The sequence below is a fragment of the Cetorhinus maximus genome, chromosome 3 (assembly GCF_964194155.1).
Source record: "Cetorhinus maximus chromosome 3, sCetMax3.hap1.1, whole genome shotgun sequence".
In the NCBI taxonomy this organism is placed as follows: Eukaryota; Metazoa; Chordata; class Chondrichthyes; order Lamniformes; family Cetorhinidae; genus Cetorhinus; species Cetorhinus maximus.
Window position 1 is genome coordinate 192,351,530 of NC_135881.1, and position 26,603 is coordinate 192,378,132.

The following is a 26,603-nucleotide window of genomic DNA, read 5'->3' on the forward strand; positions in this document are numbered from 1 at the left end:
CTTGGAACATTTACAAATATTGCCTCAATCTACACTATAATACCCCACTCCCAATTCACCTATTTTTCCCAAAATATAACACAAAAGATCAATTATCCATGATTATCAACTGGTTTCTTGCTTTTAGCTGTCAAGAAAGTGATCACACAAAGCACTAGCATTTCATCTAATTCCTATTTTCAGCATAACTTCAGAAGCAGGGTAAAATTAAAAGGAAACTTTAATTTAGGGATTAAAACTGGGGAACATTATAGACACCATTGTCAGCCCTGGACATTTTGCTTACATTTACAATAAATGGATTCCTGTGCACATTCTACTGGCATGGATGCATTAAATTACTTGCAGCTAGGCAGGGCTCGTTTTCTCATTGTTTACAAGCCTGTTCCCTCTCCGTCCCCACTTTCTCAAATTCAACTAAATATTTGTATCAAATACTTAAAGCTGAGGCAAAAATATATTGCAAGGGCAATTTATAAATGGATGTCACATGTGGAGGGGATGCACTACAAAGAAATCCTCGTCACCTATTGCCCTAGTGTTTTCATTTCACTGAAATTCATTTCTGAAGTACTCCATAAAGGAACACTGATTATTGGTACAGTTCATACATACAGGCAAAGTACTGATTTGAATTTAGTGCAAATCATTCATTATACCCAATTGCCAGTCAGTATTTAGCTTTATAGTTACATTTGAGTGCTGGATACAATTCCAGTACTAAGGATGCTGATTTCCACTCAGGTCAATGGCAACTAGCCAGACAGACAGGCCTGAATACATTATTCGAGTACCTTATTTCGATCTGGGTTTACTGAACCAAGCAAGTCCATTGGAGACTATTCTCATTTTTTAAAAATGAAGAATCTTTTCAATCTTAGCCAATTCATTCCATGCAACTTTTTGGCCTTAGAAAAATGCCACAAGGTCAATTTGACTAATTTGGATTCTAAATTACATGATCAGAGTTCTCAAGTATTTTGTTACACTATCTATTTGCACCATTTGTAATTAAAGCAGGAGCATAAGGTAGATGCATCATTTTGAAACAATACTAGCAACATGCTGGCTCTACTCTACTGAGATCCTGATATAAGCCATATTACTCAGCAGAAGAGGGGAAACATCAGTTGAGAATTAATTTGGGTAAGACATTGCCACTTCCCTGGGGGATTGGGGGCAAGGTCAGAAAAAAATGGAGTACTGGCAATAGCCCAGGGTCAGAATGTGCACCCATTCTCTCAGTGACAGTTGTGATTAATCAGGCAGACAAATAAAGAGAATAAAATTGCTTGCCTAATTAAATTAGTATTTTAAGAATGCTACTGCAAAATATTCATGCAACAGTGGCATATTAACTCATTTGTACAATAGTATACTACTTATGACATAAAATAATCTGCCACAGGCAATGTCATTAGCAAAAATGTTTCTTTCTTAAATTGTCAAAATTATTGACTGTTATTGTCATTTGCAATTCCCAAGAACAGCAGGTCAGTTTAAGGTGACTGTGACTCATCTTTAACTTTTTACAGCTTGGCTCGCTTGATGAAGATCACTTCCTTTTGTGTATCTGTCTGCAACAACAACCCAGAGTTGGTAAAGATACTATCAGGCTGTCAACCAAACTAACTGACAGAAAGATGCATTGACATGGTTTCCTTTTTCTTCTCAGGATCAACTCAACACCCTAAAACCTCCTAAGCTTAAGTTACAAGTTCAACCTTATTTTTTAATATTCTGTCAGATGCTTTTAAATTTTAGAAATATCCATTTCCTGTTTTGTGTTAAAAGTCTTTTAATTTAAACTCTGAAACATCTGAATAGGGAGCAGATTCTCATAAATTAGTTTTGCATCTGCACAATAAATTAATATATAAAACCTCAAGAATGTCAAATTGACTCTTTCCTAAATTGACTTGTACATCATCTTTTAACACATCTATGTGGTTCTGCTGCCAGAGCCCTCAGGAAATGTCAAATCTGTAGCAGTTCATTTTTGGAAAATGTACTGAAGCTGAAGAGTTTGTGCTTTTATGTCAAATTCATTCAAAAGCTGAGCACAAAGAAAAGCTTTATTACTAAATTCAAATTAAATTCCATTAGGTGTAAGCCTGATCTTTATTTCTTCAGGGGAAGGTGGTCTGAAACCATTCATCAGGAATCTTGTGGTCTGCAACTTCAGTCTTCACTGGAAATACTACAGCTGACCAGGCTGGGTAAAGCATGATCTCTGCTGCCATTTATCCTGGCAGCCTGTTTATTTTGGCTCAGGCAACAGCTGTAAGGCTTCCAAAAGTCTTAAGTTTCTGTGTCTTGCAATGGGTGAAGCCAAGGGTGACATACTCTCATAAACTGCTCTGGTTCAAAGCAGCATTGATTTTAAACGAGGAAAAAGTTTGGAATGTCTTCCTGGCAGAACTATCCCATCCTGCAAAAAGCTAAAGAAGCTTAAAAAAAAATGTTTCGCTTTGCTCAAAGTGTAGTCTTGACAAAGCTGCATCATCTGTGCTAATACAAGTGGGAGCTACTCCAGAATGAGTTGAGTAACCAATACTTGGAAAGTTAATTTAACTTGGTTTATTTAACAAAGTTACACATATAGCCTTTAATTTGCTTACACTGTGTAATCTTGGTCACAATGCACAGTTCTTCTGAACTAAGAGTAAGAGCAACAAAGTACAATTAAGTCAACTCATCCACAGTTTTAAAATAATTCCCAGCACAGGCTTTGGCGTAAAATGAGTACTTGGAATGATCTGTCCTCACTGACTATTAGAATTCCCACTTACACACATAATATCTAGGAAGGTGCACTAAAGTTGGAGAGTTTGCGCCTTTATGTCAAATGCATTCAAAAGCTGAGCACAACAAAAAGATTTATTATTAAATGCAAATTAAAATTCACTTGTCTTAGGCCTGCTCTTTATTTATTCAGGAGATGGTAGTCTGAAACCATCAGGAACCTTATGGTCCATTTGAGAATGTTCAATTAATCTGATGCTCCAAGGATGGTTTTCATCTGCCATCCTAAAATGAATGCACAATCCCTTTAAAGGGACTGACATTCCTCAAATGGCACTTGTCGGAGCTGGACACATTAAGAATGTGCCACCTGAAAATATAGGTAAAACAAATAGCTGCTACCCTGAGAAAACCATTATTTTAAACATGCTAAAGTTAAGTAAATTGTTCCCAAATAGCTACAACTGGATTCCACGAGACAATGAAATTATCAAATCTAAGTTTATTTGGGGAAAAATTGTTAAAAAAAAAGTATAGCCTAAACTTGTTGTTTTCCTGTACTTTCATTTAAAAGTTAGAGTGAGTAATTTTAAATCTTACCTGCACAGATGAACCCAATTTATTTTTAACTATAATTATGTAAAGGCAATGACATATGATAAACCTGTTAATTACAGACATCTTAGGAACTGGCATCAGCCTCCCTTTTTATTGCAGGTGTCTTTATTTTCAAAATGGTAATTGTATGTGCTTTTTAAAAAGAACCAGCTGAGGTTATGATCAACACCTAATTAGCTGCAACAACGGTAAGATCACACCAGTATTTAGCTCTGTTCTCTTAACAGTTTGTAGTCTAAATTTTCATTTCAGAAAGCACTCTCACTTGGAACAGGGTATAACTTCAGTAATGAATTGCGTTTCTCAGTTCTACTCAACAGCACTAAGGCAAAGTACAAAAAAAAGGAAATGTACTGACAGGCTGTGTTAGTTTACTGAAGCTTCCAAAGAACGGTTTTAGAACAGTTAAGAGGGAAAACACAACAGATAACATTATGTTTCAGAGTAAAACTACAGGTTTCTGGTTGAGCAGTTAGTCTGTAGGAAGACTGACTGATAACCTGGACTGACAGGCCTGCCTTTTTTTAAAAAATTGATTCATGGGATGTGGGCATCGCTGGCTAGGCCAGCATTTGTTGCCCATCCCTAATTACCCTTGTTCAGAGGGGCATTTAAGAGTCAACCACAATGCTGTGGGTCTGGAGTCACATGTAGGCCAGGCCAGGTAAGGACGGCAGGTTTCCTTCCCTGAAGGACATCAGCGAACCAGGTGGGTTTTACAACAATCGACAGTGGTTTCGTGAGACATCATCGGACTTTTAATTCCAGGTTTTTTTTCACTCTATAAAGCAGCACAGAGGGCAAGAGACCCAGGACAGCCATCTACCTTCACCAGCCCCCAAAAGTAAGGCTTCTCAGTGAAGCAGATCCACCATGAGAACCCAAGGGAAAGAAGATGTTGGCAAGGTCAGGGGAAAGGATCTATCAGCGCTGTAAGATAAAGAAAGACTTGCATTTTATATAGCACTTATCACGACCACTGGACATCTCAAAGTGCTTTACAGCCACTGAGGTATAGCTTGAAATGTAGTGCGCAACGTTGGGCAGGAAGGGATGGCTCCTCTCGCTGTTCGTACATGTTTCCCTTGATTTGGGATGGTGAGGTCAAGGCATGTAATTCAGCATAAGGCGACAGAGTTTTGTGAAAGAAACAGCTTTTAACAAATGGGGCATTCTCTACCCAGCACCCGCAGCAGCAGAGAAACCATCTATCCCTGAGATAGAGATTTGGTCCCAAAGATAGAGCAATTTCTCAGCCACTACGGATGCTGGGTAAGGAACTCCCCATTCGACAAGTCATTTTTTTCCACAGCCTTGCACTGACCTAAATATACTGACCTCAGGGAATTGAGAGGCCCAAGAGAATTTGGAGGCAGAAAGGAAGCAAGCCGGCATGGGAATTGCCAGCGATCCTGACTCAGTGAAAATTCCAGATACAACAGCTTTGCAACAGGCTGTCATGTGTTATAAGTTGTAAAAAAATGCTTGGTGCATTGAAGGTTGTCTTTCATTTAGTTAGTAATTTGCAAATGTCTGTGGTTTCAGAGTGCCTTTTGTACATTTTACAACATAACTTATTTGGACCTCTCAGTAAGTGACCATTTTTTACAGGTGTTCTTTTACTCAGCTTTTACAGTGTTCAGGTAGTGACATATATTAATCAAGTTAAAATGGGGTGATTATTGTAGTCTGGAATTGTTATTTGCAAAGTCAAAGTACAGACACTAGAAAATTTTAAAAAGACATTTGTGAGTCAAGATAGCCCTTCTTTTTAGTTAACTTTTAAAAAACAGCTATTTCAAAATTGTACTGAAATTTGAAGAAAATATCGTCTCATGCAATGAACAAAAATATTTAGGACCAGGCCATTTCTCATACTAAAGCGACAAAGATGATTAATAATTTGAAATTATGAAGGTAAAATTGGAACTTAAAAGAGGAAATTGCTGATTGTTTATCACATGACAAAGTTACTGTTGTAATCTTTGTCATTTCATTAGTTAGAAAAAGTCTTTGGAGCTAGCCCTTAGCTCACGGCTTTCAAGTAGTAGGCTACAGTCTACATATGGATATAAGGATTTCCCAGCCCTATGACAAACTGGCACTCGACTCGACGTGCATTGCCCACCCACTAAAGGCAACAAGCAAAGGAGGTAAGAGGATTGACGGATTTATGCAATGCTTTCAGTAAGAGCACTGCTGCAAACTGTCACAGTTGTCAAGGAAGAATTTGCTGCATCTGCTTTAATTTAACATCTTTTTAAGTACTGAGCAAGTATACAGATGCCAGATCAAAAAACTACAAAAGCCACATGAATAAAACAAGTCTATTACTGTGTGCAGCATTATTTTTGAAACTAAAAATATTCACAGAATCATGGAATGATTACAGCACTGAAGGCCAGCAATTGGCCCACTGCGTCCATGCTGGCTCTCTGCAAGAGCAACTCAGCTAGTTCCACCCCACTGTCCTTTCCCAACAGCCCTGTAATTTTTCTCTCTTCAAATGCTTATCCAATTCCCTTGCGAAAGTCATGAGTGGATCTGTCTCCACCACACTCTTGGGCAACGTATCCCAGATCCTAGCCACTTGCTGCGAAGAAAAGGTTTTCCTCACGTCACCACTGGTTCTTCAAGCCAATCACCTTAAAACAGTGCCCTCTGATTCATGATTCTTCTTCCAATGGGACTGTTTCTCTCTATCTAGACCCCTCATGATTTTGAGCACACCCATCAAATTGTCTCTCAACCTTCTCTCCTCTAAGGAGAACAACCCCAACCTCTCCAATCTATCCATGTAACTGAAGACCCTCATCCCTGAAACCATTCTCGTAAATGTTTTCTGCGCCCTCTCTAAAGCGTTCACATCCTTCCTAAAGTCCGTCGCCTAGAATGGAACACAATACTTCAGCTAAGGATGAACTAGCGTCTTGTAAATGTTTATAATACTCTTCTTGCTTTAATCCACTATGCTTCTATTAATAAAGCCCAGGATCCCATATTAACCACTTTCTCAAGTTACCCTTCCATTTTCAACAAGTTGTGCACTTATACCCCAGGCCTCTGTGTTCCTGCAACCTTTTAGAATTGTAGCCTTTATTTTGTATTGCCTTTCTTCATTCTTTCTATCAAAATGTTTCACTTCAGACTTCTCTGTATTAAATTTCATCCGCCATTTGTCCGTCCATTCCACCAGCCTGTCTCTGTCCTCTTAACGTCTAACTCTATCTTCCTCACAGATGACAATACTTCCAAGTTTTGTATCATTCGCAAATTTGGAAATTATGCCCTGTACTCACAAGTTTAGGTCATTAATATATATCAAGAATATCGCCCTAATATCGAAGTCAGGGGAACCCCACCATATACTGTCTTCTACACCAAAAAACAATTATTCACCATTACTTTCTCTTCCCTGTCACTCAGTCAACTTTGTATCCGTGCTGCTTTTGTCCCTTTTATTCCATGGCTTCAACTTTGCTGGCAAACTTATCATGTGGCACTTTATTAAATGTCTTTTGGTAATCCATGTACGCCATGTCAACTCTCTATGTTACCTCATCAAAAAGTTTAATCAAGCTAGTTTAACATGAGATGGATGGAATATTCCTTAGCACTTGAGAGAAAGAGAAAAATCTCATGTGGTCATGTGGACTCGAAACGTCAACTCTTTTCTTCTCCGCCGATGCTGCCAGACCTGCTGAGTTTTTCCAGGTAATTCTGTTTTTGTTCTAGTTTAACATGATTTGCCTTTAACAAATCCGTGCTGGCTTTCCTTAATTAATCCACATGTCTAAGTGACTGTTAATTTTGTCCCCAACTGTTGTTTTAAAAGCTTTCCCACCACTGAAGTTAAACTAAGTGGCCAGTAGTTGCTGGATTTATCCTTGCGCCCTTTCTTGAAAAAGGGCATAACATTTGAAATTCTCCAGTCCTCAAGCACCAGCCCATATTTATGGAGAATTGTAAGATAAAGGCCAAGACCTTCACAATTTCCACCATTATGACCCTCAGTCAGCATCCTCGGATGCATCCCAACCAGTCCAGTTCATCTCAGTGAACCATCTCCAGATTTCCACTTAAACATGCTTACATATCGTCTTACCCTACATATGAATTTTCTCCTCCCCTTTTAAATGCTGTTCATCTGCAATATGTGATGAAGTTTGCACACTTGAAACATTAACTTAAGATAAAAGCAAAATACTGCAGATGCTGGAAATCTGAAATAAAGACAGAAAATGCTGGAAAAACTCAGGTCTGACAGCATCTGTGGAGAGAGAAACAGAGTTAATGTTTAGAGTCTGTATGACCCTTTCATACATTATATGAAACATTAACTTTGTTTGTTCTCTCCACAGGTGTTGCCTGGCTTACAAATACAGGGTTCCTTGCAAGTACAATTGTGGATAAATGTATAAACAGTTCAGTAATATTTTCGGTTTGCAATCAGGAACAGAGAGGACAAAACCAAGAATTTATAACGAAAGTGTACATGGCAATGGTTAGGCCATAGGGAGAGAGTTAGTGTACTACATGCAATTCTGAAGGCCACATGATAGAAAGAATATTAAAGCCACAAAGAAAACAGATTTACACCAGAGATGAGAAACATCAGCTTTGTGAAAGAATGAAGATATTGGAACTTTTTTTTCCACTGGAGCAGGGAAGATTAAGAAAAAATATAATAGAGGTTTTTAAAATTAAGAAAAGTTTTAAAAGAGTAAAAGGAGAAAGATTATTTCCTTTGGCTGGAGATTCAGGTGATTTCCAATTTAGATTTTTTTTTTAAGAAAGCAAATGAATATTTCAAAATCGAGGAAACAAGATTGAAGGAATTGTTTTTTTTTTCATCTCTTACCTCTACAATTGGAATAAATTTTGCTTCTGTACTGTGTCCTACAAAAATAACTGAATTTGAGACAAGGTCATACCAAAACAATTACCTGAAAGTGCATCCTGAGCCTCAAAGAATGTACTGAGGCCTCCTTTCACATAGGCTAAGCTCCCCTCATTCTTCTTGTTTGCCTGCTTCCTTAAAAAATTTGCAGCAACTTTCAGTTGATCAAAGCTGGAATGTGAAAGAGAGAAAAAAGTAGCATATTAATGCAAAAGTTAAACAACAGAAGAGAAAGGGTAACGTGATAAATTGCCTCCGTTCTTCCAAAATCTTAAACAGTAAGAAACTGATCATTTAAAGGAAAAGGATTTGACTAAGTTGTCTTTTAAGTAAACTCAAAACACACAAAGGTATCTTCAGTCTTCCCCCACCTAAAAAATAATCAAAAACGGTATTTGCATTTTTTTAAAAATCTATTCTTAGGATGTGACCACTACTGATAATGCATTGATTGCTCACCCCCAGTCACCTTTGAAAAGGCCACCTTCTTAAACTACTGAAGTCTATGTGATGAAGGTGCTCGTACAACTGTGTTAAGAGGATGAGTTCCATGATTTTAACTCACTGGAAATGAAGGAATGGGAATATATGTCAAAGACAAGGTGATGTGTGGTGCAGGTGATGGGGTTCCCATGTACCTGTTACTCTTGTCCTTCTAGGTGGTAGAGATCACAGGTTTAGGAGGCATCATCTACTTAAGACCATAAAAAGCATTTCAGGAGGCCAAACACATCATTCAACTTTTAGATTCCAAATTTTAATGGAAGGCAAATATTCTACCTTTTTTCCCCAGTCAAAAAATCTTATAGAAAAGATATTTCAAATATCCTCCACAATCCTGAAGATAATTTTAAATATGACAAAAAAGTTATTTAGATGATTATTTGTTTATGGGATGTGGGCGTTATTGACCAGGTCAGTATTTATTGTCCATCTCTAATTGCCCTCGAGAAGGTGGTGGTGTGCTGCCTTCTTGAACCACTGCAGTCCACGTGTTGTAGGAGCACCCATAGTGCTGTTAGGGAGTTCCAGGATTTTGACCCAGTGAAGGTGAAGGAACAGAGATACAGTTCCTAGTCAGGATGGTGTGTGGCTTGGAGGAGAACTTGTAGGTGGTGCATCTGTTGCCCTGGTCCTTCTAGCTGGTAGAATTCACGGGTTTGGAAGAAGCCTTGATGAGTTGCTGCACTGCATCTTGTAGATGGTACGCACTGCTGCCACTGCGCATCAATGGTGGAGGGAGTGAATAATGAAGGTGATGTATGGGGTGCAATCAAGTAGACTGCTTTGTCCTGCATGGTGTCGAGCTTCTTGGTTGCTGTTGGAGCTGCACTCATCCAGTCGAGTGGAGAGTATTTCATCACACTCCTGACATGTGCTTTGTAGATGATGGACAGGCTTTGGGGAGTCAGGAGATGGGTTACCCTCCACAGAATTCCCAGCCTCTGACCCGTTCTTGTAAAAAAAATGGAAGTCAGACATAAGCAAACTGTAAGTGACAAAAATATTTGATATACATTTACTCTGTTAAATCAAAAAATATTCCTTGCATTTTCTGAAATAGATGCTGAAATACATTAATTTAAAAATTCAAATCTTTCCAAAATCACTCCATATCCTTGAAAAAGTCAAAGCGTAGCTTACCTCCATTTAATGACGTTCATCCCACAAAGAACTGGCATAACCTGGCATCTGGTTTTTTTTTCAATAAATGGCTTAAATTGAACCACTACATAGTCTGCAGGAGTTGCAAAACTCTGGTTCAAAATTATTTTCTGTTTATCAAACACATTCACTTAGGTGGTGGCATAGTGGTATTGTCACTGGACTAGTATTCCAGAGGCCCAAGGTAATGCTCTGGGGACACGGATTCAAATCCTGTCACGGCAGATGGTGGAATTTGAATTCAATAAAAATCTGATGATGACCATGAAACCATTTGCCGATTGTTGTAAAAACCCACCTGGTTCACTAATGCCCTTTAGGGAAGGAAATTTGGTCTGGCCTACATGTGACTCCAGACCCACTGCAATGTGGTTGACTCTTAAATGCCCTCTGAACAAGGGCAATTAAGGATGGGCAATAAATGCTGGCCTAGCCAGCAACGCCCACATCCCATGAATGAATAAAAGACTGAATTAGTGGGTAGACACTGCCCTAGTGCTAGGGCCTATTATTTTCTTGCCACGTTAATACATGCTTTTTGTTGCAAACACTTCCACAGTAAATGAACATTGAAAGTATTTTGCCCTATTAGCAACCTTAATAATTTTACAAAAGCTTACAACCTAGATTTTATACATGTTTACTTGTCATGGTACTGGAGTAATAACCCAGAAGTAGAGAATACAAATCGCAACATGGCAAATTGTGAAATCAAATTTAATAAATTTGCTAATTTGAAGGCCCTCAAAGTTTCTGCTCTGTTGTAAAAGGGAATCTGTCAGCCCTACCTGGTGCGGTCAGCACATGATTACAGACTCACACTACATAATTGCTTCTTAAAGCTCTGTGAAGTGGTCTAGCTACCCATTCTGTTTCAGGGCATCAAGAATGGACAATTAATGCAGCCTTGTCACCATCACCCACATTCAAAAAGCAAATTTTAAAAAGATCAAAAGGCACACAAATATGTTAGTGAATCAAATTAGGTTCATAGGTGGGTTCGAGAACATGACAACAGAAATATACTTCAAAAGAGTATTGATGGATTTTTAGCTATGACAGATTATTCTGAAACACATGAAACATTCCTTTTCTTCCTGTTAATGCGACAGATTATATTTCTCTTACTGATTTTTGCTTGAAGCATAAAATTAAGGTAGGACAAAACAAATTAGATGCAGAACAACAATATAGTGTTACCTGGGAAATCTTACTGTATCTCTCACTCTAACTTTACAAACTTAAATCTGTTCTTCTTCAGCCAATAATTTTACTATCTAGATAACCGGGCAGTGAAAGATAGAATTGGAACCTAATTTTACATACTCATAAGCTTTTATTTATGGAGGCACATTACAAACATGCACTGCCAAACCCAGCAAAGTTTCAGTCTGCTCCTATATATAGGAACACAAGTGAATCTCCTGTTAATGCCAGCCACCTGAATGTAATTAAACACTAAATTAATATACAATAAGCAAGAGGGTACTCAGTAGAGCGCATATCTCCTCCACATGTGTTAATTCAATGTTGTTACAATTACGTAACTCTTCCTTCTTTCCCTGCCTGGTTGATGCTCTGTAACTACAAAGCTGAAAAAATAAATCCTTGTATTAAGAGCTTCAATCTCTGAGCACGCTTCAAGCTAGTCCACATCTAATAACCTACTCTGAAAACTCTGCTCACATTTTGATAGCTGTCATAAATTCCACCACAATAGCCAAGACAATCTAAACATCATAACATTCTGAAACAATCAACAACATTCTTTAAAAAAAAAGTCAAGTTGCCCCATCTTCCAATGTTAATGGATCTTTTAAAAAATTCCAGGATCCAGATCTGGATCCATATTTTCGCCAAAAATCTAATCAGTTCTTCCACGGGCCATGCCCTACAATGTACCAAGTTTCATTGAAATGCAGCAATGAGTTTTTGAGATATATTGTTTACAATCAAACAGACTAACAAACAGGGGCGAAAACATTATTTCACCTACTTTCAGTGGTGTAAGTAACTAGCAATAGTAATCCTGTTTAAAAATAACCTCTCTAACCCATTTGAATAATGGCCATAGATATACAGTAAATTTTCCCATTCACAAAACAGTTGCAGAAATTATTTCTGCACATTTCTAATACACAGGGAAATGCAAATGAAAGTAAATCTATAACATTCCTGAGCAATTTAAAAATAAATGTAGTGCTATTATTCAACATAAAGATTACTATTGCGCTCTGTTAATAGCAAGCAACTGACAGACACCATAATTTTGTTGTGAATTTGCTTGAAAGCACCAGCTCTGTTTCCTTTAAGTCACTCTTAACTAACTAAAGAACATCGGCTGACAATAGTGAATGAAAGGAGCATGATTCAATCAGAAAACCAGTAACACAGTCATGTACTATTTTGATTCTTTGTTGAGATTGGGGCTCTTGAGTATGAGAAACAATCTAGAACATACTTTTATTAAAACAATATCCTGACTTGGAGTTTTGTCACACAAGGAATGGAGAAGGTGATTGTATGTTTAGAAACTTCAGGTGATTAGCATGAAATTAGGGCCAGAATTAAGTATGAGCTCAATTCCTGCAGCCCTTGCACAGCTCCTGAGTGTTATGCATTTTCTTAAAAAAGTTCAGAAAGCAAATTTCAATACATTGAATAATAATGAAGAATAAAGAAGTCTTGCTACAATTGTATGGGACTTTGGGGAGACCATGCCTGGAATACTGTATGCATTTGGTGGGAACATTGGCAGGGCTACAGGGAAACAAAAGGGAAGTGGGGCTTATTGGATAACTCTTTCAAAGAGCCAGCTAACACATGATGGGCTGAAGAGCCCCCTTCCGTGCTGTATCACTATGATTCTATGTGGAAGTTGTGCACCATAAGGAAGACGATATGGACAACGTGAGCTCCTGAAACACATAACTATGTGAAAGACATAAAATTGCACCATCAAACCCTGTTTATTTTCCAACTTTTCACTGTACACCATGCAAAATAACAACTGATAAGCCTGTGGCATATTTATCCTTCTAAATAACTTTCATCTCATACTGTCACAAAATAAAATGTGTTCAGTCTGACACGACTGCCTCATCACAGAACACATCATATTATCTTACACAAATGTGTCTGACAATGAATTCAGAGAATCTACATCACAAATCCCAGACACCCAAAATTTCACTCCAGCAGCTAAATCATAGAACAAGACAGGCATCACTGTCCCTCTGGGGTCATGTGTATGGAGCAAACCTTTCATTTCAATGATTCTCAAAAGTGGATTTCAACCAAAAGACAGATCCATACAAGAACAAAACTATAAGAAATAGGAGCAAGCAAAGACCAGACAGCCTGTTGAGCCTGCTCTGCTATTCAATATGATCACGGCTGCTCTTGGGTTTCAATGTCACTTTCTTGCCAATCTCCCTTGATTCCCTAAGACACCAAAAAAAATCTGCCTGCCTCAGCCTTAAACGTATTCAGTGTTATCACATCCACTTCCCTCTGGGGTAGAGAATTCCGAAGGTTCACAATCCTTTGAGTGAAGAAATTTTTCCTCATCTCAGCCCTAAACGATTGGCCCCTTATCCTGAATCTGTGCCCCCTTATTCTAGATTCCCTAGCAAGGGCAACATCTCAGTATCTACACTATGAAACCTGTTCATAATCTTTTAATGTTTCAATGAGATTACCTCTCATTCTTCTAAACTGCAATGAATACTGACCCAATTTACTCAGCCTCACATCAGAGGAGAACTTTCTCTTCCCAGTGACTCATCTAGTGAACCTACGCTGTACTCGCTGCGATGCAAGTATATCCTTCCTAAATATGGAGACCAAATGCATACAGTATTCCAGGCATGGTCTCCCCAAAGTCCCATACAATTGTAGCAAGACTTCTTTATTCTTCATTATTATTCAATGTATTGAAATTTGCTTTCTGAACTTTTTTAAGAAAATGCATAACACTCAGGAGCTGTGCAAGGGCTGCAGGAATTGAGCTCATACTTAATTCTGGCCCTAATTTCATGCTAATCACCTGAAGTTTCTAAACATACAATCACCTTCTCCATTCCTTGTGTGACAAAACTCCAAGTCAGGATATTGTTTTAATAAAAGTATGTTCTAGATCGTTTCTCATACTCAAGAGCCCCAATCTCAACAAAGAATCAAAATAGTACATGACTGTGTTACTGGTTTTCTGATTGAATCATGCTCCTTTCATTCACTATTGTCAGCCAATGTTCTTTAGTTAGTTAAGAGTGACTTAAAGGAAACAGAGCTGGTGCTTTCAAGCAAATTCACAACAAAATTATAGTGTCTGTCAGTTGCTTGTCCTATATTTTGTTGTTTTATAGGTGGTTAGAGCTAAGACTGGACTTCCACTTCCTGATACCTGTGTTTTAAATTTAGACTGTGGAACTTCATGTTTACACTTGTCACAAGTTTCAGGCAGGAAAGCAATTTTAAGCACAAATCAATTTCCTTTAGGTGAGAAAACAGACAAAAGTTAACCAAAACAGCAAAATTCTCAAAGTTCATAGTTCCCTGTACCTGGGTTAAGTAAAGTGCAGATTTTTTAAAACACTGTGGTTTAACCTGTCCTTTATTTTTCCTCCACATGCAAACCACATTCTCTGCAGCATAAGTGTCTCAGAAAAAAAGTCTCATAGTCTGCATTATTCTGTTTGTTTTCTTTCCCATGGACTTGGAATTAATAACAAGTCCTGGCTCCATGAGCTCGTGAACCTGAGCATTTGACTCTTTAGGATGGTTTCTAAAAGGGAAGTTGATATTTCAGACAATAAGCACTTCCTCTGAGTAAGACAAAATGATGCACCACCCAATTCTGGCTGCCAACCGGGCTTTAGGTTTGCTTTTAAAATCAAAATTTTCAACCATTGCTAAATCTTTAAAACCATGAAAAAAATTAAGACAATGCAAAAGAAATCATATGTTGTAAGATTATTTGCCCATATAAAATCAAGTAAGAAGCAAAGAACTGCATCATAGAGACATTCATTTTATCCCTCAGTAAGGAAAATTTCTCTGGATGTTAACCCACAAATATAATCTGTAATCAATACATGAATCCTTCTATGGTGCAGTGCATAATTAGTTTGCAGAGGCCACCTATGGAATACAGTGTCCATAGAAGGCTGCGCCTAATACTACACATTTCTCTGAAAATGTGCACATGAAAAAGAAGAAAGGCTCATACACAACAGAATAAAATGAGATTTGGTAGTCAGCAGGTGGTCCTATTGATCTGTTGAGGTGACTCACCAAGTAAGGAATTAAAAGAGCATTATAGTTACACAACAGCATTAAGGGATAAAAACTTGAATACCAACTCCCACTAAATTCAACTGCCCTGTAATGGGAATGTTGGGCAAAACTTTGGTATCTTTCAAGGCAAAAGTGGGTGGATGTCACCACCATTGTATATATGTTAATAACTGTAATAATTACACTAGAAGACTAGATCATGTTACTATTTGAGTTGCTCACCCATGAAGTGGGGGAGTTGTGGGGGGCATTGAGAGTGAACGAAATTATGCAAGTTACAATAACTGGTTATTGGTTACACATAAGCAATCATGGATTTTAAAAACAGCAGGAATTAAAAATATATCTTGTTTTTCAATTAAGTAAGCCTCCCATGGTACGAAGCATGATTTTCATATTTCACAAACATCTGGAATTTTCAAGTCAAGTCAAGTCAAAATAGATTAATTAATCCTTTGAGGGCAGCAAAAGCATCTTTATACCATTAAATAATTTTAAAAATGCTTTTTCCACCCAGCTTCCTACAATGAATTCTACGTGGTATCCAGAATTTAAGAAAACAAATTATATGAATAGAAACAATTATTTTTCAGAATTCCATAAATATTCAAAGATTGGAGATTAGGAGATGTAGCTTAAAGGATCATGAGCCTAGTAACTGCAGGCCCAGTAACAAAACACTGATAGTGGGAAAAACGCTTGGCAGTATTTAAGTAACACGAGTGTCATGGAGAGCAGTTTAGCAGGGATACTGCTTCACAAACCAAATGCCATTCTTTTAAGGTGCAACTAAACGCTTGGCAGTATTTAAGTAACACGAGTGTCATGGAGAGCAGTTTAGCAGGGATACTGCTTCACAAACCAAATGCCATTCTTTTAAGGTGCAACTAAACTGGTGGACAAGATAATCCAGTAAATATAGCTTACTTAGGTTTTCTCAAGGGTTTGACAAAATTCTTTACGTTGGGTTTAGTAAAGAGGCTTAGGGGAGTCAAACAGTTGACAAATTGTATAGGTGGGCTGGCAACAGAAGAGGGAGGGTAATAATAAATAGAAAATGCTCAACCTCAGAAAAAGGAACCAAAGGAGTGAGTTCTACAGAATTATATTTTGGAAGCCTGTTATTTAAAAGATTTACAAGATATGGAACAGGGTGTACATAGCAGTTTTTAAAAACTTGCTTATGATATAAAACTCTTTGACCAGTTACCAAATAGAAAGAGGTTTGACTATTTCCAGAGAGACTTGGGCAAATTACATAGATGGAGATATGGGAGATGGTTATTAATGTGGTTCCACCTTCCTGATTATCTGTCACAGATTTCAGGGGGGAAAATGACTTACTGGCACAATACCTCTAATATTTATTTATCTATTTGTATTTTGTTGCCTTTCTTTAGCAAATAAAGCAACATTATTTCCTTTGGTTCTGTTATTTGTATTATATTTCTCATGATTCAATTACCAAGATAATGCTGAAATGTAAGACACATCTATCTGACTTTTTCTAATATGACAAATGATGGTGATTCCAGTCCTCCAGAAAACAACTACGCAGGTCTTTTGGAGAGATTTTATTTTGTGTGATGCATGGTACCTCAAAACCTCTGCACATATCATATATATTTTTTAATTAAAAAGGATTGCAGAATGCTTCCACATCAAAAAATTACTTAACTAATTTAGACACTACTATCTATTGGCTCCATCTATTTCTTAGGTTTACTTTATAATTTTCAGCATTAAAAGTCTCTGGAAAACTTTTTACACAATTGAAAATATATGTCTGCACAAAAGCTCTATCTGCCTCATAATCTGATGTTGAATAGCAGCCACTTTAAAATATATTGTGTCTAGTTTCCTCAGCAACTGAAACTGCATTTTAGAAATCTGCTGCCTATGACACCTCTAGAACACATTTCTGTGTAGCTGCCAAAAGATGCTTTTATGCTGCATTATCTGGTGTCAGTCATTAGAAAAAAAAACACAGATCTTCCCAACAGCTGGCTTTGACAAATCCGACAAGTTTATTTTAGAGTTGCCACAGGTGTACCTCACCTGTGAGCCAGGAGCTGAAACCGTAGCACCACACCCCCTCCCCCATCAGTCACAAATAACAGCAGCTAAACACCAGGGTGTCAGGATGGTGGGGTCAGGGGGTTCCAGTCTCCTGTAGCAACTTTGACAGTTTAGCAGTAACCCCAGAGAAACAGCGTAAATGACCGATTATGCCCTCTCTCTGGGTTTTTGCCAAAGGTATAGTGGAAGACACAGTGAAAGCTTACATGCAAGGTTTTATTAAAAAAAACATACTTTGAACAATGAAATTGGAAAAGTTAGACTCATCTGACAACACCAGAGATTCAAATCAAGCACTAGGACACTCATTGCAATTATGCCTTTTCACTAACCTTGTAGCAGAGTGGTTTTCTATCAGATACCAGGTGGCAGAGAATTTTTCACTGGTAAAATCACCACTCATACCCTGAAATAATCCTTCCAGGTCCTTCTGAGGAATTCTGCCTCTGCAAAAGGAATTATATTAAATATTTATAGGAATTCTAAGTTGGCTTGTTAAATCAACAAAAGAGCAAATTTATAGTTGCAATATTTCTAAAACAGGCAAGTTAAGATTACATTTTATGAACTATTTAAATTAACAGGTTATCGTCTCTTCACCTACAAAACATGCCTTGCAATCATAAAGAATTGATTTTGAATAGGGTTGCTATTTTTCACAGTCACAATTCTCATCTAAAGCAGTCACAGAACTTTGGTGCAATTTTAAGGGAAAAAAATCACTACTGAAGTATTTCACAGTAAATAATGCAATTAGATAATAATCATGACTGTTACTTTGCACAGTGTAACTGGAATTCTGTTCAGCTTAAATTTCCTTTTGTTTAAATTGCAATAGTTTCCTTAAACAACATTTTAAAGATATGGGCCTGAATTTTGCCGTTAGCAATGAACAAATATGCTGGCTGTTCATTATAATTAAACTTGCCCGCAGGCTGTGGACTTTTGCACTACAACTTTCACTAATTAGAGAGCCAAAACAGTGCAGCAACCTTTACAAGGGATCTGGGATCCATGTGAACAGGGTATGTCCTCTTAATCGATCAGACTGAAACATCCTTACTGGGACATGCAGAGTCTAAACTCGGAAGTGCAAGTTAAAATATTTAATCCAATGTAAAATCATGTTAAAAAAGTAAAGAAAAATTCAGATCTCCAAAATAACTGAAATCTTAAGGAATGAGACTTGATACTAGTAAAAGTGAATTTTCAGTACTAGAGAGGTTGCTTAGCAGGAATTAAGTCTTACCATTGCGTTAAAAATTCATTTAGATTTGAACAGACAAGCCCTAACTTTTCTGACATGTTTATTGGGTATCTAGTGGTGGTCACGCAAATTCATAACCACCTACGTAAGTGAATGCCAAGCCTCTCAGCGGGGTACTGTTACAGTGCAGCTTATGGAGGAGCACGCAAACTCAGAAAGCAACCTCCTGATCTCCATGTTTAACTGCGCACGTGCAAAGGCCAAAGTTGCTGCTCGATTTAATCCATAATCTAACACAACATCCAGGCCGACAGTATATATTTATGGACTGAGGCTGTGAAACAAACACACACAGATGCAATACTATTTGTCCTTAGCCCACCAACACTGTTTATTACATTTTACAAAAAAATTACTAATATTTAAGTGAAATCAATAAATCAATACATTCACAATAAAGATAGGAAAGGAAAAAGCCTGGCTCATAGTGTACAGGCAATACAGCAAAGAAAGCAAGCATATAATCAGAACTCAAATACTCTAGTATCGTTTTTCACCATTTAAAACATCAGTATTTGGCCTTTCTGTAAAATACAGTTTTTTTATATTATATATAAAATAAAAAGTATGTATATGTTAACACTTGAATTATATTCCAAAAAGCAGAGTACTTCCATTTCAGAAGGTTTTCTCAGCTTTTAGATCCAGGAGAAAAGTTTAAAGGCTTCAGAAGTCTGCATTCGCTCTGGCACAGCTGCCTGCTTTGTAATTTCACTCACGGCATCTATAACTATAGTTCTGGTTAAACTTGTCGCCCGGACCATGTATTTGAGCTATTTTGCGACCTACAACGGGATTTTTCAAAAACCGTTGGAAAAAAAGCAAGCTATCCAAATGCAGGGTTTATAAAAGTGATGGTAACTAGAGTGGTATGCATTAATAACGTGTTCTAGCCCACAAAGATCAACTTGACACAAGACACAAGCGCCAGAAACTTTCACAAATGTAAGTTCACTTGGAGTTCACTTTTCCATTATGTTACCCACTGTCATTTGACTCTAGAATGGACTTAAGTAGCAAGGAAATGCAATTCCTCATTTCTGACTGCATCATGTTAAACTTTCTCCAGCACAGAATCAACCACCCAAGACTCAGGTCTTTCGAGTAGCCGCACTAGTCTAAATGGCACAAGAAAAATAGATAAGGCTGAACTGTTCCAGTATATTTTTTTGAATTGACCATCTGACTCTTAATTCAATTCACAATGCTGAAAGGCTGAAGCTAAAATTGTAGTTTTCAATGGATTAAATAAAATGCAAACACTTTGCTTGTCACTAAAGCATGCTGCAATTCAAATTGGGTCAACATTAAAGTCATAAAGCCTTACATTAAAGTACCGTACAGTATTCACCACAAGGTGGCACTGTGATATCAAATTTTGTTTTGCCAATATAATGAAATAATAAACAGAAGATGATGAAATGCTGCATCAAAAATGTTGCAATAGATGAAGACCATGCTTGATGGGACCCGACATATTTTATATGTTGAAACCCACTTTGGTATGCAAGTTTGATCTGTGTTAATGATCTGTGTAGACCGCATGCCAACATCACAATATAAAACCCTACTATTAGTCTGTGCAAAACTGCATCTGTTTATGAAATCCTGACATGTGGATCTGCTATAATCTGCAAAGAATATTCACACTAAAGCGGTACTTAAGTTGATAGATCAGTTTAAGTGGTAGAAATTTTAAAAATACAAATGCAGATAAATAACATCTTGCCTTTTTTGGAGCAAGAAATTTTGAACTTGGAGGCATGAAAGTGTCTCACAATGAAAATATAACCGCTAATTATCTTTACTTTGCATTATTTATTGTGACACTGGGTTTTACATGAATAGCACACCAACCAATACATTCTCAGTGGCAGTCTTCAATGGTTTGCGCCATGGTGGTCAACTATGTTAAGCATCGCTTGATGTGACTCAGAAGCCCCACTCTGGCATGGCAGTCCCTGTCACATTTGCTGCAGAGGAAGACAGTGGACTGAGAAGGGGCACGGTTCACTGGCCTCTGTTTTCTCTGGGGCCTTTTCTCGGCTGGCTGAACTTTCCATTTTTGCTTGCCTCTTTCAATGCCGTTCCGAACAGTCAGCCTCCAGAGGTCATGGCTGTCAGCGGCTGTCTCTCAGCGTTAATGTCCATCATCTTCATATCTCACTTGCAGGTGCCCTTGCAGCAGAGGTATGGACATCCAGGAGGTCGTGGCCAGTGGTCAGTTCACCATACAGAAGGTCATTGGGTATATGGCCGTCAACCATCTAATGAATGTGGCTGAGCCAGTTCAGACGCCATTGGCTTAGAAATGAGTGTTCACTGATGGAATTAGCACATTCTAGGACCTCTGACTTGGTGACCTGATCCTGCCAAGGATGCTGAGGATACGTCTGAGACAGCGAAAGTGGAAATTTTTCAGCCTTTCTCCTGCCTACCATAGGTTGTCCAGGTCTCACCAGGGCAGAGAAGTGTGCCGAGGGTACTGACTTGTTTGTCTAAGTTTGGTGTTCTCAGTCAGGTTGCTGTTGTTCCATTCTCTTACTTACCTTGGATATAACAGTTGTAGCTTTTGTAATGCATGTGTTGATTTCAGCATCAAGTGACAGATTGTTGGTGATTGCGGAGCCCAGATATGTGAAGCTATCAATAAACACCAGTGTCACATTGTCAATGCTGATAGATGGCGGTATGGCAACATCCTGGACCATGACATTTGTCTTCCTGATGCGGACGGTCAAACCAAACCCTTTACAGACGTGAGAGTGTGTGTCCATTTGTCGCTGTGTATGGAATGTTAGTGCAGCATTGTTGGTGTAGAGAAACGCTCTGATGAGTACTTGGCTCATCTTTGCTTTGGATCTCAGGCAAGCAAAGCTGAACAACTTTCTGTCAGCTCTGTTATGTAAGCAGACACCCTCTGTAAATGACTTGAAGGCATTTGACAGCAACAAAGAGAAAGGGAGATCAATAAACTACAATCTGCAATATAAATAGTTGTTTGGTAGTACAGAACTTGAGTATTGCTGAGAAAAGGCATTTTGTGGACTCTGATTTGAATGCCTTGACAATGCCAATTCCATGAGAAACGTGTCTTTGTTGGAATGACATCTAGCCTCCTACCCCTCGCATAGTTCCGATATGTGGATGATACGTTTATTATATTTAAATCCACAGTTGCATGTAATAATTTCCTTGCATGTCTTAATGGGCTCCATCCTGTGCTCAAATTCACCTTTGAAATGGAGCAGTTAAGTGAGCTCCCTTTCCTTGACCTTCTAGTTGAGCAATCTGCCAGGCGGTTCTCTATCACAGTCTATCACAAGCCTATCTTCACTAGTCAATATACATGCTGGGATTCTTACAATTCCACACACTATAAAATTGGCCTCTTCAGCAATCACTTAAATAGGGCCCAAGCCATTTGCTCACCATACAAGCTTGATGCTGAAATAGGGCACATCAAAGACATCCTGTGGGATAATGGCTACCCTGATCAGATCATTTCCCGCTGTATATCACGCAAACCCATGAACGGACCTGAAAAGTGTCCAGTCTACCTCAGATTACCCTGGAAGGGCCAAATATCTCAAAACGTTGAGCAACAGGTGAAGCTAGCTGTTTCACACTGCGACTATGCAGTAGTAACACGAGTGGTATTCACCACCAACTGCTGTCAACTCAAAAAGACATTCTGCCTATTACACAAATGAGTAATGTGGTATATGAATGTCAGTGCCAGTGTGATGCTAGGTATGTAGGCAGTATGTCCCAAAGATTGGCAGATTGTATCAAACAGCATGACCCTTCCGCTGTTCGCAACGGCCAAGGTACAGACCGTACCCAACTTTGCAAAACTCAAAACAGTGTCCAACATTAGATGTGATTCTGCAATTGGACATTTGCTAAATAATCCTCAGTGTGCTAAAAAATTATGCTCTCAATCAATTTAAGATTGTCAGTTGGGCTCACTGTGTGGCACATTTGCGTGTACTAGAAGCTACATATATTAATACACAGGGCCATGTTTTGGCAGACAGATAGAACATGTACACACACTGCGCCTGTTTCAGCTAAGCAAAATAAGTGATAGCCATTCGCTGGTTCTTTCCTCAGGGCAATGCCTTGACCTATCAGGCTCAAGCTGCCTGGTTTAAATTTCAAACAACGTTCGGCAGTTAACTGTCAGTCATAATTAGCTGGTGTATTTTCCACGGCAGCGCCTCTACCAATCAGCACTCTCTTCTCATACAGTCTAAAGTTGTTGCTTCCCCTGACATTGCGATTGTCCTGCTGAGCGCAAGACAGAAAGCTTCAACAAAATGTCTTTTTTCAGCAATACTCAAATCTGCAACATACGTTTAACCCCAAAAGAAAGATGCAACTGCATTTTTGCTGCTAATACAGCTGCCTTTGGAAAAGCAACTGCAAAGTTCTATTTTCACTGCTGCAACTCTTGAAAACAACACCATTATATTTTCACAAGGTCATTGACAAATAGAGAACATTCAAATCAAGACCCTGGAATAGTAAACATTTTCAACAGGGTTTCACAATTGAGGACCTTACAGGAAACATTAACATTTAATTCCATTTGATATAAAACACAGATAATTCATTTTTTATAACATTTTAAAAACTGCACCATTAAAAAATTGCCATGGATAACTCAGCATTGTAATTTTAGTAAGTATATATTTAAACAAAATTTCAGTGATTGTTACATATAGCAAAACTAAATCGAAATATGTTATGGATGAACAAAGTACAATACCTTGAAAGTGAAGCAGTAAATTATTAGCAGTAGCCTGAGATTACCTTTTGGATAACCATCAACCAAGATAAGGTTCACAAAATGTTAAGGTGTAAGTAAGCATGGAATCAGCATGTTAAATTTAAGGCTCCCTTTGACTTTTAAATCAAAAAGACCACTTTACTAACAAAGTGCCAGAAATACCAGTAAAAATTCAACCTGCAGGCTAATTTCTCCAGCCAACATTTTATGCAGCAGTGCATAACGAATGTGAGTCACTGACTTTTAAATGCATTAATTGCAATCACTGTTATATCGTGATCTTTGAAGTTCATAGCCTACAATTTGTAATGAAACTGACAACGTCTTGAGAGAATATGCTTGCTTTTGGCTGGAAAGAGGCTGTGTGTGACCACTGCTACAATAAACATACATCATCTGTTTTACTTCCAAAGTGCATTCATTGGCGTGCAACTTAGTCAAAGAAATATGGCAAAATACTAACTGGCAGAAGGGAAAGATGCACTTGAGGTATATGGGAAAAGACGCCATGCTCTTCAGAGCAATGACAGAAGAATTTGTTTTGTGAGAAAAAATCTGATTAAATCCTTTGCAAGTTGCCAAGTCATCTTCAAACATAAGTAATTTTAACATTTGACCAGCGGTCATGAAGTATACTTCTCCTAAATGCACACATCAGAGGACGACATCAGAACTACTTTGTGGTATTGTAACCCAACATCAAAATTAAACCAACAAACAACTTGTATTTACATAGCAGAATAAAACATCTCAAGGTGCTTCACAGGAGGATTATAATACAAAATATGACACTGAGCCACACAAGGAGATATTAGAGCAAATCTTGGTCAAAGAGGTAGTTTTTAAGATGTGTCTTAAGGGTTTAGGGAGGGAATTCCAGATTTTAGGGCCCAGGTGCTGAAGCTACAGCTACCAATGGTGGAGCAATTAAAATTGGAGATGCTGAAAAGGAAAGAATTGGAGGAGCACATAACATTGTGGGATTGGAAGAGATTACAGATATATGGAGGGGACGAGGCCACAAAGGGACTTGAAAACAAGGATAAGAATTTTCAAATCGAGGCACTACTTAACTAGGAGTCAACATAAGTCAGTGAGCACAGGAATAATTTGTGAACAGGACTTGGTGAAAGTTGGGCCATGGGCAGTAGGGCTTTGAATGACCTCAGGGGGCAGAATGAGGCAGGCCGGTTAGGAGTGCAGGAGAACAATCCAAACTAGAGGCAATAAAAGAATGCAGTTGTTGACTAGGCAGCGGAGTTTGAAGCCAGAATGAAGTCAATGGGCTGGGCTGGATTTTTACAAATTCAGAAGGACTCTAAAGCCGTTTAAAATCAGCAGGACTTGATTCCAGGATTCCCGCTCCCATTTCCCGAAACCCCTATTTTCACTGGTGTGGGATAAGGATGTAAGTTGCAAACCCATGCTCTGCAATCTCAACATGGCCGACTCAATTGCTGGGGTTGGCATCTACAAACTCCTCAGCAATTCTCGTGGAGGTGGGCCAGCTTCTTCATGGCTCCTGGGTCTCAGAGGGGTCGTGAACCATAGTCTGGATTCAAAACATTTTGCAAGGTAACTTCAAAAAGTCTTCCCCATGCCCCCCAGTCCACCCACTTGGCTCCTTATAGCCCCCATGCCAACATATGCTCCCCACCCACCTCCAATGGCCTCTCGTACCCTCCACACCAATTCCTGGCCCTTCCAGCATACACTATGTATAGAACCAATGAACCCTATAGTGACAACTGCATATGTCAAAATGCTTAGAAAAAAGGCACATTTGGAATTTTTTTGAAAAAAAAAACTGGCGTTCCTGCAACCCGATAGAAGTGTCAAACAGGCCATTAAAATGTCAACAACAGAAGCTTTCAGCACTTAGCACCTCAACTTTGTGGAAATAAAAATTGAGACATTGACAAAAGAGATCACAGAAAAAATAAATTATAACCTCAGATATCAACACTTCTCTGCGAGTGTGCAAAAAAGCTCACTCACATAATCCTTTTCCAAAAGTCTTCTGTTTTTGGGCGTGAAAGGGCCATGGGTGGGCATGGAGGGTATGAGCGGCATGAGTTGTCATGCAGCATGGAGGTGGCATGAGAAGTGGGTGTGAAGGATTGAGGGCCTAAAATGTAACCACAAAACTGGGGCAAAGTTTTTTTTTAAATTCTAACGGGATGTGGACATCATTGGCTAGGCCAGCATTTATTGCCTATCACTATTGCCCGAGAGGTGGTGGTGAGCACCTTCTTGAACCGCTGCAGTCCATGGGGTGTAGGTACACCCACAGTGTTGTTAGGGAGGGAGTTCCAGAATTTTGACCCAGCAACAGTGAATGAACAGTGAATGATATAGTTCTAAGTCAAGATGGTGCATGGCTTGGAGGAGAACTTGCAGGCAGTGGTGTTCCCACGCATCTTGCTATTTCTCATCTACATGCTCCCCCGCCAGCCAAAGTATCTAAAAACATCAGTTTCTATGTGGTCTTGATGACATCCAGCTCTTTCTTTACCCTCTCTGCTGTCTCTACATTGTATGTTATACCAGCAGTTTGACAGCGTTAGACAAACAGAAATTTCCTGCAATCAAATATTCGGAAGACCGAAGACATTGGGCTGGGTTCTCGCAACCGAGGCGGCTTGCTCGAGTCGGGAAACTTCCGGATTCTGCAGACCTGCCTCAGTATAAAGTGCCCCTCTAGGCGCTATTTTTGCTCTGAGGAGGCGCAGGCAGGGTAGAGTTGGACCTGCCGCCTCAGAAGCAGATCAAGGCAGTCACAGTGGTGGCTAAGTGCTAAGACAGGCTGGTTAAAAGGCCTGCCTCGGTTCTCTCTGGCTTTGTCCTAGTTTGGTTACATTTTAGGCCCTCTATCCCTCACATCCCATCACCCCTTACTCACTCCCCATAACATGTCTATTTTATCTCCTGGTCATTTTGTTTTACTATCCTTACTTAATCCTCTAATCTTGCCATGCACCTCCCCCCACTACACTTGCAGCATTTTAAATGATCATCTTTAGTATTGTTAGCCCTAATTTTATCACAGGAATGTCCCACAAACAGCAATGGGATAAATGACCTGGGAGAACATTAAATAGATATTGTGGTGTGTATTTTCAATGCTGCTAGTTGAGGACTAGCTATTGTTTGCATATTCACCCCTAAAAATTGATATGCACAGTTGCCGTGTCAGGATTTAATATGCAGCTATTCTGGGAGTTTTAAAACCTGTT

At 38.7% G+C, this 26,603-nt stretch overlaps 1 protein-coding gene across 1 annotated transcript in view; it reads right to left on the bottom strand.

Moving 5' to 3' along the window:
• The window catches only part of exoc2 (exocyst complex component 2), a 302,692-nt gene that overhangs the window by 195,366 nt on the left and 80,723 nt on the right, over positions 1 to 26,603 (bottom strand). The window contains exons 5-6 of the mRNA XM_078539476.1: positions 17,638 to 17,751; positions 8,310 to 8,434 (exon numbers count right to left, since the gene is read on the bottom strand). Coding sequence (XP_078395602.1) covers positions 8,310 to 8,434; positions 17,638 to 17,751 — 239 coding nt within the window. The remainder of the gene's footprint in view (positions 1 to 8,309; positions 8,435 to 17,637; positions 17,752 to 26,603) is intronic.